Source organism: Convolutriloba macropyga, chromosome 7 (assembly GCF_964194025.1).
Source record: "Convolutriloba macropyga chromosome 7, txConMacr16.3, whole genome shotgun sequence".
NCBI lineage: Eukaryota > Metazoa > Xenacoelomorpha > Acoela > Convolutidae > Convolutriloba > Convolutriloba macropyga.
Window position 1 is genome coordinate 64878933 of NC_134474.1, and position 15438 is coordinate 64894370.

At 35.5% G+C, this 15438-nt stretch overlaps 1 protein-coding gene across 1 annotated transcript; it reads right to left on the reverse strand.

The window, feature by feature from the left end:
* Positions 1–2582: 2582 nt before the first annotated feature.
* LOC142343107 (neuronal acetylcholine receptor subunit alpha-4-like) lies at positions 2583–12046 on the reverse strand. The gene is made up of 5 exons (XM_075394793.1): positions 11972–12046; positions 9258–9441; positions 8360–8560; positions 5190–5334; positions 2583–2877 (listed from the first exon to the last, which is right to left on the reverse strand). Exons 1-5 carry the CDS (start codon positions 12044–12046, stop codon positions 2583–2585), a joined length of 900 nt encoding a protein of 299 aa, XP_075250908.1.
* Positions 12047–15438: the final 3392 nt, after the last annotated feature.

Genomic DNA, 15438 nt, shown 5'->3' on the forward strand with positions numbered 1-15438 from the left:
GTGCATTTGACGATAAACGTTATTATCTGAGTGACGGTATAAGCTCATACGCGTATGGACACTACAAAATTGGTCACAAGCGGAAACAGCCCTCGGAAAAACCTCAAAAGTCCTATATTGAGATCAGTAAATGTGAAACCGCCAGAGATTTAACTGAACAACTTGATACTGAGATTGAAGAAACCTTTTCACCACCTGATCCTGGGTTCTGGAAAACTTCTCAAATTGAATCCGATGAGGAAGAAATATTTGATTTCGATGCAGCTCCAAAAGAAAAGCCGTTCTCAAGATGTCCTTATATCGATTTCGAAGCAGAGGAAGAGCCGCCTGCAAAGAAGCAACGCATGTCCAGCAAGCGTTAAACATTGACGATGCTGCCCAACTCCACCCCGGTTGGGAGTCTCAAGAAGTTCTGACGAGGAGATACAATAACCTGCGACTGCTCCGCGCAGGAGCTTCTTGTGACAATAACAGCTTTTATAGGGGATAGCTGCCCAACTCCACCCCGGTTGGGAGTCTCAAGAAGTATTGACGAGGAGATACAATAACCTGCGACTGCTCCGCGCAGGAGCTTCTTGTGACAATAACAGCTTTTATAGGGGATAGCTGCCCAACTCCACCCCAGTTGGGGTCTCAAGAAGTATTGACGAGGAGACACAAAAACCTGCGAATGCTCCGCGCAGGAGCTTCTTGTGACAATAACAGCTTTTATAGGGGATAGCTGCCCAATTCCACTCCGGTTTGGAGTCTCAAGAAGTATTGATGAGGAGATACAATAACCTGCGACTGCTCCGCGCAGGAGCTTCTTGTGACAATAACAGCTTTTATAGGGGATAGCTGCCCAACTCCACCCCGGTTGGGAGTCTCAAGAAGTATTGATGAGGAGATACAATAACCTGCGACTGCTCCGCGCAGAAGGTTCTTGTGACAATAACAGCTTTTATAGGGGATAGCTGCCCAACTCCACCCCGGTTGGGAGTCTCAAGAAGTATTGACGAGGAGATACAATAACCTGCGACTGCTCCGCGCAGGAGCTTCTTGTGACAATAACAGCTTTTATAGGGGGTTCCAAGCTTTTCCACATGTCCATACAACACAAATAGATGTTGACGAAGATGCTGACGGAGAAGCAGTTTTAAATGGGTACAATAATAAAACTTAAAACAATGACTTAAAACTGAGAATTGTGTCTTAAATTTTTTTAGATGCTTGTTATAAGTAGTTTGTTTGTTCTTAACATTGCTTTATTAATTTAATTTCTTAGTTTGTTTCATTTCTACAACTAAAGCAAAATAATAGTTCCAAGCTATCTGTTAACAGCATAGTTTTTTGTTTCCTCGGACTCAATAAATAACCATCAAGAGACAAGATAATGTTTGAGTAAATAACCCATAAAAAAGGTACCTCTCTATTTCAAAATGAAGTTGAGGTACGTGTTTTACATATTCAGGCAACAATCCTAAACTAAAAGGGAATAATTGCCAAGAACTTTTCATCCGCGCGCATGATCGAACATGTTTGGGGAAAATCAGCCAAAAAGTGAGTCAGGGTGTATAGGTTTGTTACTACTATCGTGTTATGCTTAATTGCAAAACTGTTAAACGTTTTTTATAACAAATTTATTACTGCGAAGGACGACTTTGAAATAGGCTTTTCATTTTGGTCTAAATGATACTATCAACGTTTTTTGGTACAGCAAACGTAGTCGAAATTGTCGAAGTTGAGTTATATATATAGGCGTAGAGAAGACGAACTTATATTGTCATTGCGTTTTCCACGATTGACCATAACAGGCATCGTGTAAAATAATGTACATCTAAGCTTTGAACCTACTTTGAACTAACTTTGCTAACTGTCACCAAACTGCACACATGCTTATAACCCCGATTTTGATAAACTGTCAAACAATTTTATGACAAAATCAAATACATTTACTAGAAAGCTCCGCCATTTGCCGCATAATGAGTTAATTTTTTAATTAAGTACAACAAAATTGTTTTAAATTTTGAAATACACAATAAGAATCAAAACTTGGAGCACAAAATGGATGAGGCAGAAAACTCGATCAAGCACAGTTGCAAATGTCTTCCAAATAAGATTATGGTAACTAGAATCGGATATAATAAAACGGCTTGACAGTTGTTCAAAACGATAATCGTCTTTTTGAATTGATTTTGCATGTGTTGTTTTGATTTCGTCTTGCTTGGTAACTGTTTCGTTTTCTCCACTCGGCACTGTGTATGGTTGAACAAGCATTGATGAAGTGATCACTGGCTTTATATGCAGAAACTTCAAATTGGGTGAAGTTGTTATTTTTTTGAAAATTTTGCCGGGTTTTTTCTCTGATTGTCCAATTTTGTTTACTAAAACAAAAGCATGACTCAAAATCAGAAATAAAAGCAAAATGCTCATATTATACTTCATGCCGGTTGAAAAAATAGCCACCATGAAAAAACTATGGAAAACACCCTTCTTGTCAGGTTCAATTCATAATTAGATTTTGTGCAGACTATAAGGAGTTTTGGGAGTACTTTGACACGGGTATAACTTGCGATATTTATAACTTGCGAAATTCGTATTTTTTATATTTTTAAACAGTATGTGTTAAGTTTACCTATGACGCTGCCAAAACAGAGTAAGCTGAGGTGTATGATGATTGCAATAACGAAGTATGCTATGATTGGGAACCCCAAAGAGCTCTCTGGGAGAACATCGTTCAATGTCGAAACTGTGACAACTTCAGCCAATAGAATAGTTGAAATAAAAGACAGTTTGTCTCCTGACTCTACTGGCAATGCAAAAACTAGAGACGATAGAAAGTAGAGTAGAAGATTGGGACATATTAAAACTATATAAAAGGCTACTGCTTTTTCATATCTGAATTTAAATTCATAACCACACATGTAAACCTATTTATTGTTTTGCCTAATATTGAAGAGCCATTGCTTCAAATTTAACTTTCATAAACTTTTGCCATGCATTTTACGTCTGATGTCCCTGAAGTTCTCAAAAATTTATAATTTTCCATGTTTCAACATTAAAATCAATTGATTCTAATGTTGAAATTTAGAAAATTATAAATTTTTACCAATTTTGGCAGATTTTGAGTGGAAAAAGTCTTTCAGAAAGTTGCAAGTTTTTCCATGCGCATGTCTTGAAATCTATGTTTTCATTTCTTTACTTCAATGATTTGTTAGTTCGGGTGCATTTTCCACTCAAAATGTTCCAAAATTGGGCAAACTATTGAACGACACAAACTTCGATCATGTTAAATGTCTTAAAACAGGAAACATGAGTTGGGTGCACAAATTCAGACAAAGTTTAGGTAAATTGATTCCTTGAAAATTGGTGTCTTCATTTCTTAAAAAATTTCCAAGGCTTAAGTGTCACGTACAATCGGTATTCCAGAAAAGGGAAAAGGCTGAGTCTGACCACTTCAAGTCGGGGGTTGTCTTGACAAGCACGATTCCTACCTTCGTCTTTGAAAAGAAATAAATATGCTTTTCTCACCAAAAATGCTCTATTATGAATTATTTCCTCCCGGTTTTTTGGAATAACGTTGTTGAAAAAAAACACAATGTGTATTTATGTTACTTCAAAATGATATTGACGAAAAAACACCTACATGAGAAATTTGGTCGAAAACAATCCTCTTTTGGCAGGTAACTAAACTTGAATAAACAGTTGCTAAAGAACATGCTACATAAGAGCTTCTGCTTGTTTTTCATTTCATCAAGCATTTGTTTGAAATGGAGGACACACATTGACTATCGCTTAAAGAGATGACAGTTTTGTAGACATTTTGTAATGCTGACTGTTTTAGAGAAGTCAGTGTTTTTTAAGTGTTTTCTGATTTACAATTGTGTTTTCTGCAACGAAATTGTAAACAAATAGTTGAATCAAAATACTTTGAAATTATTCTTGTTGAACTGAGCGTAATTTTATTGGGATAAAACAACTGTCCGGTTTTCTCGCACTTTGCATTTTGAAAACTCCAGGGTTGGTTGGAGTACACATTCGATTTACACTCAATATATCGTGAGAAATGAACAGAATGAACTAAACGGCCTTGCTTAGTTTGATATACTATAATAATTGTTGCTGAACAGTTTGCATCAATTTTTTTGTATGGAGTTCATATGACGAATAACGATGCCATAACCCAAAGAACATCTAGACAAATATTTGTATGTTATGGGAACATTCCAAATCTAGCCCCGATATTAATCACTCGCAAATACAAAAAAAAATAAATTAAAAAACACAAAATTAAAAAAACAAGCGGAAAGCTGATAATCTGCTTTTCTATACTCTGGGCAGCGTTCAAAGAAAACAGAATGCCTTTTCTTCAACGAAATGTTCTTTTCCCAATGTTTTTTTTACATTCAGAAATCGTTTAACGGCACCAGGTATTAGAAGGGGTATTATTTTTTTTAAATAAAAATTATGTATTGCTTTTAATGTAAAATTACAATGAATTATTTTTTAGATTTTTTTTGGCTTCAATTTCAGCTAAGCACTCACGTTGAGAATCGTTCAACTGTTTCCACTGTTTCTATGATTTTGATAGAATGATTCTCAAATACCGATAACTCATAATAATATAGTAATACGAAAAAAACCTCTGAGTAAGAAGTAACCTATCCAATTGTTTGGTACTAATTGCTTATCTTACTCTTGTACTTTCTGCAAAAATAATGAATTGTAATATAGGAAAACTTATGTTTATTTTTAAAAAATGAGCAAATGATGCGCCATGAAGCCAGTCAGATAATGTGCGCAACTTTTTCTGAAAGTTTTGATTTCAAGAAATTGGAATAAAAAAGTGACTTACAATAGGCGATTTTGTGAGTTTATCTTAAGAAATATTTTTTCAAACGTATGGGTGAGAAACAACTTTTGATTGATTTGAGCTGAATATGTACCCAAAATGGCCACTTGAAACCAAGGAGGCCATACAATGGAACGTATATGGTATCTTATTAACTATATAACAAAGTTTTGAAGCCGTAAGTTGTCTTTTGGATTATTGACCAAAGTTTTCGGACTGTTGAACTCAAAATTTTTGATGGCGATAAATCCACATTTAAAAATCCACATATGGCGTTAATTTGACTATGAGATGGAAAATCTACTAATTAATGAAAAAGCAGTTTCCTATGATGCAATAAGTTGGACGTCGACGTAACCGAACCTCAGCCACAAAATCGTCAGCGCCTAAGTTGGCGTTTGCGTCTACGATAGTTCGTTGCACATGTAACTTGACAGGTCTCATTAGTTCCCATTGGTCATTTTCTGTGTACCAGTCAAGAACTGCTTCACTCGATTCACTCACTGAAACAAATGAATATCCCTCGTCTAGACCTGGAGATTATGAAGAGACCTAATAATTCAAGGTGGTGGGGGAGGGGTAATAAGTAAATTATGCGGCGGAGGACCCTTATTAAAGTCGAGGCTAATTCTTTCATAAGTACAGCCAAATTTTATTTATAGTAGACAAAAATTAGTCAAACTAAAAAGTGCCGCCTAAACCTGGATTCGATCTCTTGCCCTTCTCCTACCAAACTTTCTCAATGGTCAACCAATTGCGCTATGTATTAGGAACCATTTGTGCTAATTTCTTAGGAAAGAAAAACACTTTGCTACGAGTACATATTTTGTCAATCGAGGAAATTTTTTATTGTCTAGCCAATTTTCAGGACATGTTTCATTGTCCAACCGAAATCCAGAACGCGTTTTATTATCACCCATCCAAATTCCGGGACTCGTTTTATCGTTTCGTCAAATTCCAGGACGGTTGTTTTAGTTTCAGCCATAGACGAGAACATCACACGTCCTGACAAGTTTTTTTCATACCAAAAATCTATCAACGACAGTCTTTGAATGTATTACTCGGTCGAGGACAGTCTTTTCAATAATTTCAGATCTAGACTAGGGTACCCCAAAAATCAGTATAACCTAGGACGTAATCCGGATGGTGACAACAAGGTGAGGGCCTTCTGTCCAACTTATGGATAATTTCCCCCGAAACACTTACACCCAGGATTAGACACTTACACTCTGACTTATGGGAAAGACTTTGAATCTCATAGGGCGGGAGTCGATATTGACTATAATTGCACGATCCATCATCCTGCTTGAAGTCGAGGTAAGTCCTTTTATAGCTCCAGTTAAGATCTTTTCATAGCAAATTATGGTCGAGGTTTTTTCGTTAACAAACGTCAGATAATCTAAAGTTTGTTAACGAAAATACCTCGACCTTAATTTGATAATTTTGATAATTTGATAATCTTGATAAAATTTTGATAATCTGCCAAAAGGTTTATCGTTAGAATTTGATCGGTTGAAAGAAAATAAATAGTACTACAGCTGTAACATTCGCCATTCTATCAGCAATGAAATAAGTGTATAGCTTTATTCTTACGCTTCAAAAAATTAGTATTATTTATTTTTTTTAAAAAAAAAACAATAACAGCATCCAAAATACCTTCCTGATTGTTGAAAATTTGAAAATTTCATACTCTGTGACCGTCATATTAACCAGCCAATCTTGATAAGACTTGTGAAGTTTCTCCCTGGGCTTCAAAAAGTACAGAATCACATTTATTTCGCGCTAAAATTCAGTAGAAGAATTTGGGTTCAGCTGAAGTTTGGCTGAGAAGCTTGCCTAAGATTCTTCTTGGTTTGTTTCAGCCAAGCGCGGTCTTTGCATACCACTTTATGGTCTGGCACGGTCATCTTGTAAGTCGATGAGAAAAATATTTCAAGATTTCGCTCTCAGCCCTTTATGTCGATTTTTAAATCATAGCCGTCATTGCAAAGCAAAACCTTTTTGTGAATGAAACAAAAACACAGCTGTAATCATAATGTTTATGTGTAAATTAATGCCAGAAAAATCTCATATGCGAACAGCTGTGAAATGAACAGAAAATAGAAAGCAGTTTGTCGAACAAAAACAGAAATAATTTATATTGGTGTGAAACCCTGACATAGGGCGGGGGTCGGCATTGACTATAAATGCACAATCCAGTATCCTGCTTGAAGTCGAGGTAAGTCAATTCATAGTTCCAGTTAAGATCATTTCATAGCAAACTAAAGTCAAGTTATTTTCATTAACAAACTTGAGTCAAGAATGGTCTCTTCATGATTCCGCAATTTTGGCACTAATAAAGTTTTTTTTACTTTTAGTTATGCATTCTAAAGAATCCACAAGCAACACTAAATTAGAAAGGCAGCGCGCAGAATAAGTTACGAAGTCCTGTTGATAATATGCCAAAAGGTTTACCTTGAGAATTTGATCGGTTGAAAGAAAATAATTAGTACCTCAGCTGTAACAATCGTCATTCTATCAGCAATGAATTAAGGGTATAGCTTTAGTCTTTTGCTTCAAAAATATAGTAATATGTGATATTTAAAAAAAAACACAGTTACAGTATCCAAAGTACCTTCCCGATTGTTGAAAAATTGGAAATCTCATACTCTGTGACCGTCATATCAACTAGCCAATTTTAATAAGACTTGTAAAATTTTTCCCTGGGCGTCTTCGTGAAACGCAGTCTTTGCATACACTTTTTGGTCGGCCACGGCATCTTTTAAATCGATGAGAAAAATAGTTTACGATTTCGCCTTTATGTCAATTTTTACATCATAGCCGTCATTGCAAAGCAAAACCTTTTGTGAATGAAACAAAAACACAGCGATAACCATAATGTTTATGTATAAATTAATGCAAGAGAAATTTCATATGCGAACAACTGTGAAATGAACAGAAAATAGAAAGCAGTTTGTCGAACAACAACAGAAATATTTTTCATAGGTGTGAATAATGGCCATGATTGAATAAATATGATCAAAATTCATGTAAACGTAAGTTACAGATCAGAGAAATAAAGAGTGAATCGAAAAATGCTTCCTAACAAGATATGTTTTCCGTCATTTTTTCGTTTTTGCTAATTTTGTTTTTTTGGATCATTTTGCTAATTAGATAAAGCAGTAATCACAAATTGGATAGGAAATGGAATCAATTACTACCAATGAGTCCCGCATGAGTGTGTAAAAGTATTAAAAGCAGGCCTACGTTTTGCCGTTCACCAGGAAAAAAACGGAAGATATTGGCGAAATGCGGTGGAAAAAATTTTTTGCCAAAAACTTACGTTTTCTAGAAGCCGTGAATGCGTTGAATGTGGCGAATTTTTGGAGCAGCGACAATTTTTAACTGATACAAATTTTTTCACGCCCATTCATCACTTTTCACAGCAACTCACTCAGAACTTCGCTGGCATTAGACAAAAACTTCTCGATCCGGAAACTGTTTCATAAGAAAAGGTCTACTAGACATGGCAAGCCAGATTCCACTTACCAATATTATAAAGAAACTGTGTGCTGAATGCTGACCCAATTTTGAAATAACATGTCTGTTGATCGAAAGGGAAATGAGTGACGTCAAAGCTGCAGGCTAGTTTGACAGCTACAAGGGAGCTTTTCAAGGTCACTCTACCATTGTGGAACAAGAACACGTCTGGGTTTGCGATGTATCGGACGTCAATGGCGTTTGCAATCACTAAACAGAGATAATTTTTATAATTAAATAATGTGTTTATGGTTATGGTTTTTAAATCTCACGTAATTGGCAAAAACTCGCCAAAACTTTTTTCTCGGGTCAAAATGCACCAATATTTTACTACATTTTTACAAAAAATTGATCAAATTTGATTATCAGAAAAAATTCAAGCAACTCTTAGAAACTATTTTTATAGAAAAAAAAATCATTTTGAGTTAGATGGGGAATCCCTGTTCATGCTTAATATTAATTTCAATCATTAATAAACCTGTTTGTCCGTACCAGGTTGGCTAACTAAATGTCCAAATAGTGCTGCCGATCCAAACGCTAAATAAAGCCTTGAATATTATCAGTTCTCCTTTTTTCACTAACAAGTTATGGTGTCTGAACAAATTAAGTCGGTTCTGGGCGAATTAAGTTGAAGTCCTCATTTCAAAACAAGTTAAGTTCGATACTAAGCGGATAATATGATCAGAGCCAAAAAAAGTGTCTTTTACAGTGTGAAAGTGGACTATATTATCCTATATTTAATCTTTACATGAGGCAACAGTTACTTTAATTGCAACGGTGTTTGATTCAGTATCCGCAGACCTTTTCATTGTACAATCTTTTTTGCCTCGAATATTTACGCACTTAGCCAGCTGCTTTTCTTATTAAAAATATATTTCCCTATATGGCTTAGAAAATGAGAGCTAACCAAGGTCAGATGACCATATCTCGTCTTGTTTCAAAGTCAGGTACTGGATATCATTGTATTGTGATGGATCCCAGATGGCTGACTGGGAATAGTAGTTGATGAAGAAGGATGCTCTTGCAAACCAGAATCCGTTCTTCTGGTCAACTTCCAGCACTTGGTGCAGTTCAAGCTGCACGTATAATGTCTAAAAGATAAAATGTATGAACTTTGCATAATTAAAAGACTATACCCGGGTCGAGGAAAAAATGCAAAAATTGCGTAAGATAAGCGGTGAAAAGTTGCTTTTTTTCACCGCAAGTTTCGCACATAATTTTGCGGTGAAATGAGGTGAAATTATGTAATTTCACCGCTAGGGTAAGCGGTGAACTTACAAAAAGTCACCACATTTCATCGCTTACTACAGTTTACCGCCCTCACCCGGGTTCGAACCTCTCACTTCCTGCATGTCAGCCACCACTTATTCTTCCACTGGTATTTTTTTGAATTTAAATCGAACTCACTCCACTTTCTGCAAAACATGCGCGTTGAATTTTTGTAAGATTTGCGACTTTTAGCGGTGAAATGCGGTGATTTTTTTGTAAGTTCACCGCTTACTCTAGTGGTGAAATGAAATTACAAAATTCACGGCTTTGAAAAAAGTGTCAAAGAGATGTAAGATTAAGGGTGGATTTTAGGGGAATTAAAACTAACAATTCCTCCCTTACTCCCCATTACCCCCTTATTTTATATCGTTTTATCCCCCTAAAATTACCCCCTAATCTTACACCTTTTTGACACTTTTTTCTAAGTGGTGAATTTATGTAAGTTCACCTCTAAGTTAAGCGGTGAATTTATGTACTTTCATCGCTTTCACCGTTTATCTTACTTCACACAATTTGGACAATTTTCATTTAAAGCGGTGAAATTATATAATTTCACCGCTACTAGGCGATAAAGTTTTTTTCACTGACTGATTTATGTAATTTTACCGCTTATCTTACAAAATTTCCCGCATTCACCGCTTATCTTACATAATTTTGCGTTGAATGGCGGTGACACCTCGACCCGGGTTGTCCACAATTAATTCAGATGAAATATGCTCACGCAGGCAATCATTATATCCATGGCAATTTAAGTGATGACTGAAAATTACTTAGCTGTCATACCTCAGGGATACCTTTAGATTCAAAGTGATAAATTGTTGGCAAGTATAGTATAAAAATTTCAAGATTTCTAGCATAAAATGATAAAAAGCAAAAAGGATATTTGTTTCATAAATACAATATTCCTGCGACAACTTTCTCTGCGCAAAAAAAAAACTCTACCAACTACTGAGGTTCCACATCATAGCCATCACACTATGATTTTTATACTTGAAAAGAAAACACTAAGGAGAAAAATGTCGGGTACAAGCTAAGGGTGTCAACATGCACACACTAAAGTCTCGGCACACTCGCTTTTGAACGTGCTATGCGTGTATCCCACAAAAATTTTTGAACAAAGAAAAATCTAGATATGAAAACAGTAAAGTCTGAATATACACACTTTTGATCGTACGTATAACCCATGAAAAGTTTTGAACGCACGAAAATCGTGACTTAGAGGTTTTGGTGAGGACGGTCTGGATATAGGAATGCTCTGTCGCGACCATCTGGACATGCCAACTTTTGGTCTGGCACCTCATCCTGGGTACATAAGTAGAAGTTATTTTACTGTTTTCTGGAACTCAATATTCACACATTTCGATCTCATTGATTTATTTTTTTTTTCAAATTCATTTTGGTTCGTTGCCTAATATGAGTTTAGACTAACGGGTTTCGAGCCCCAGATCAAAATATCTTCTGATCAAGCCCTTCGCGACTGAAGGGATAGATGATCATACCTTTGCTTGGTCAAACTTTTTTGTGCGCTCGAAGTGCCTTTAAACTCAACTCTCACCATAAAGTTCCAACTCTCGCCAAAATGATCTCTTTTCCCGACCATTTCCAGACTTCTGTACGCTCAAAATAAAATTACTTCAAAAGATATGATGTCATATTGGTTAGATGTTGCTTTTTTCTACTTAAAGACAGCATTGTGCTATATCTTTTAGTCAGCATATCTGTTAAAAAAGAGGACATTGGACGAAATTAAATATTTTTTGCGCTCTCGACAGTCTCTGTCTCAGACTTTTTGTGCGTTGGAAACCGTCTATGTGGACAGTTTTGTATTTTATGCTTTTGAAGCTACCTACAATCAGAATTTCGTTAGGTTGAAATTGTTTATGATCAGACTTTTGTGAGTCGAAAACCATCTGTGGTCAGACTAAAATGCGCCCCAGGCTCACACCCGATCAGGGTCTGCAAATAATGGCCAACTCTGGGAAGGGGTGGGGGGCAAAAACGGAAAATATGCCAAATGTAAATTATAGACAGTAAATTTTTTTCCTGGCAAAAAAAACATTTTGTTTAAACAGGTAAACTGAAAATGTAACCCAGGGGTAAATATTACAAGTTTAAAATGTTTTTAAAATGTTATACAATTTAATCTTGCTATACAATTTAAAATGTTATATACAATTTATATTCCATGATATATGATCTATTCCCCACCCCTCCCCCTAACTTTGGTGGTCAAATGACTTTTAAACCCCCAGCGCGTGTGTGTTTACATAGTGTCACACTATTTAGCATTTATAAGTGGGCGAACACGAAACGCTGGGGTAGCTGAAATCAAATAGATCCATTTCCGTGTACCTTATTGAGCATGTCTTTTGGTGGTGAATGTTGGGGAAGGTTCCTCATAATTTTGCTGTGGAGTTTTGCATCCATTTCAACATCTGTTTCATTTCCCAGTACGCAACTGCACGTTACCAGAAAGACAAATAAAAGAAGTGACGTATGCATTAATGTGATAAAGGATTTTTAAGTCTCTTACGTAACGTGTCGTTAACAAATAGAGCGAAAATTATGTAATTAATAAAGGGATAAGAAGAATCACTACCAGGTTGAGATGCCAGCAACCTTTCATCAGATCAAGTGGTCGCAAATGATGTAACTCGACAAAAATTACAGGGCAAGGAAAAGGTTCTGGTCGGACGATATTCTAGATCAAAAAAGAACAAACGTCTGGTCATAGTCTAATCATTAGTAGCTCTGAAATCTGAGCAAGAATCGCACGTAACTCTGGACAACGTTCGAAAGAAAAGTAAGCCGCAGAAAAGTCAGATCAGAGATCGCTTCGGTCTGGCACAGTCTGATAAGATACTGACTTAGATCGTAGTGTGATCACAGTTGTCACGGGTCGGGGGCGCTTAGCCTGGGTAATGTTTGTAAGCAAAAATGATGTTCCAGCCTCCATTCGGCAAATCTTTCCCAGGCGAGTATGGATGGTAATTTTGCATGATCGTGCTAGATTCGAGCATAAAATGGTTATCTTGCAAGATCTTTCAAGACGAATGTCTCACCTCCAAAATTTTGCAGGACGAGAACTATCTTACGAGATAAACAGTTATCTTTCAAGTTTGTTCCGAGTGAGCATTTACACAATTACACAATTCGATTTCACAATTATGCATTTTGATTGCATTTCTTCGCAAAGAATTTCTTCAAATTTTGGTAATTTTCACGCGTCTTCTACCTTTACTTACACTGTATTTCAACTCTCACCAATTATAAATTGTCACTTGAGAAAAAATATGTCTTTTTTCTACATTTTCAATTTTTAGTTGCGACAAAACTACAAAAAAAGTTGTAAAAGTCTGCAAGATAAGAAAAATTGATAAAAAAAAACGTTTCTTCTTGTAAGCATATTTTTGAAATATAGATAATATGCCGATTTGCCAAACAAATAGAAACTTTTTAAGCTCTTGCAAGATGTATGACTCCGTTGCACGATTTTGGATCAAAATCTTGTAACACTATACACCGTCTTGATACTTGTAAGATTTCTTTAAAAGAAAAGCACTTGAAATTGAGTGGTTACCAGTCCTTCAAGAAATCTAACTCACTAAACAAAATTTCTCATCAAAAAGAGACATCAAAAAACAAGGACATGAGAAGTGTTAAGAAACTTCTAAATTCCTCAAAAACACATCAAAGGGAGAGCAGAATTGATTGCTTGAACGGAAGCTTTTGCTAATAGGGAGTTAAAATTAACTTTGAGGAGTACGCTTATACTAAATACTATTCCTTCTGAGGATTTTGGTGACAATGTGTGCAAACACGATGAGTAAACCATTAAATCTCATAACAAAACAAAACACATAAGTAGAGCTGAAAATGAAAAAAATGATGTGTAGTATTTTAATATAAAAAACTCAAAAACCAAAACCCTTTGAGGAACGGAGAATGAACGTTAATTAAAAAACCCGCAAATCTTTGAGGACAAGTTGTGTACTTATATATTGTTCCATTGGTTTGCAATGTGAGCAAGAACTACAACAAAATGTTCAGAGGTCAAAACTCGAAGAACTACAAAAACATATGGGACATTTTTTTTAAAAAAAATTACCTGAAAAAAACGTTGGCAAACAATTAATCTATCTCTTAACTGTGCTTACTATTTAAAAAGCAAAGCAATTTGCAAGAAATCCGTTAACAGTTCTTAATCACGACTGCAAGTTATGACACTTATATCAAAACAAACAGACTCGCTTGTTCTCTGTCTCGCACATATTTATAATTGAAAGCCTATATTGCATTAAACCTAATTTGTAGAATCTTTTGCCTTGGCAATAAATTTTCTGCTTCAGCTCACTTCTGAGAAAAAAGAAACAATTGTTGAGTCCAAGAAGAATTTAAAAAAATCAGTTGCAACAATAGACATTATTTGCGCCTATTTTTTGCGAATTGTTAGTAAAAAGGCGTTGCGACAATGACAACGTAAAGCAGATAAGTGTTAATTTTTTTGTGTCTTTGTTGAAATATTTTTGCTGGCAGAAATTTTCGACCTTTCCGAAACAATAAACAATTTTGAGAAGAAGTTCAGCACAGAATACACGGCAACCAAAACTAGCAAAGTGTGGACGAAAAGAATTTGGATTATTGATCGATGTCTGGAAAATAATAGCAGGAAAAAACATCTTTTTTTTAATTCGCTGAACAAAGAAATGTATCAGATCAGAGACATTGAAAAATTATTCAAAAAAAAGTTGAGACACACATTTAATTATGCCGTGAACTAGGAGCACAACCAAAAGTGTATACCTTTTCAGAGCAAAATTGGTGCTTTTAAATTTCATTCTTATGTCATTCTTAATTCGGTACTGAACAATTTTTACCTGAAGTGTTTACCACATTCCTTGATTTTAGTCAAACAAGTAAGGATTTCGGCTGCAGAAACATTCAAAAAATTGTTGAAAAAGTATTGTTTCCATAATTTTGCTCAATTATTGTTAAAGAGGTCAAAAGACATTCAAATTGCAAATACGTATTCATTTTCTGCTAACTTTATTTTAAATGACTCATTTCCATCAGATTTTTTTTCCAATTCTGTTGCATTTTGTTTCAAGCATACAGCCCACTGAAAGCGGAAGCAACTGCTTTTAATCTATTTCTCTTAAAGTTGATAGATTTAAACTTAAGAGCCTTACGTCATAGAAGAAAAGATACTGCTTTTTAGAATTTAATATATAAGTACTTTGTTACAGTAATGGATTCCCGGGCCGAGGTTTCACCGCACTTCAACGCAAAATTATGTAAGATACGCGGTGAATGTGGAAGATTTTGTAAGATAAGTGGTGAATGCAATTAATTTACATAAATCAGGCGGTGAATGCGATGAAAAATAACTTTTTTGTCTGGTAGCGGTGAAATTACATAAATTCAACGCTGAATTTAGCTGTGAAATTACATAAATTCACCGCTTTGAAAAAAGTGTCCAAATTATGTAAGATAAGCATTGTAAGCGATGATGTTACATAAATTCACCGCTTAACTTAGTGGTGAACTTACATAATTTGACAGCATAGAAAAAAGTGCTAAAATTGTGTTAGATCAGCAGTGAAGGCGGTGAAATTATTTAAATTCACCGCTTAACTTATTGGTTAAGTTACAGAAAACTCACTTCTTAGAAAAACGTGTCAAAACTGTGTGAGATCAGCAGTGATACAAATTCACTGCTGAGCTTAGTGGTGAAATAACATAAATTCACCACTTAGAAAACTCCTCGAGTTGTCTTTTGTTCAACGAAGTTAAGGTACACTTATCAAAAGACGCACGAA

Excerpts from the sequence above, each read along its gene's own strand:
- LOC142343107 (XM_075394793.1), bottom strand. The coding sequence starts at position 12,046 with ATGGATGCAAAACTCCACAGCAAAATTATGAGGAACCTTCCCCAACAT. Across the intron at positions 9,442-11,971 it reads CAAAAGACATGCTCAATAAG|ACATTATACGTGCAGCTTGA; the intron begins GTACACGGAAAT and ends TTTATCTTTTAG. Across the intron at positions 2,878-5,189 it reads GATTTTGTGGCTGAGGTTCG|ATATGAAAAAGCAGTAGCCT; the intron begins GTTACGTCGACG and ends ATTTAAATTCAG.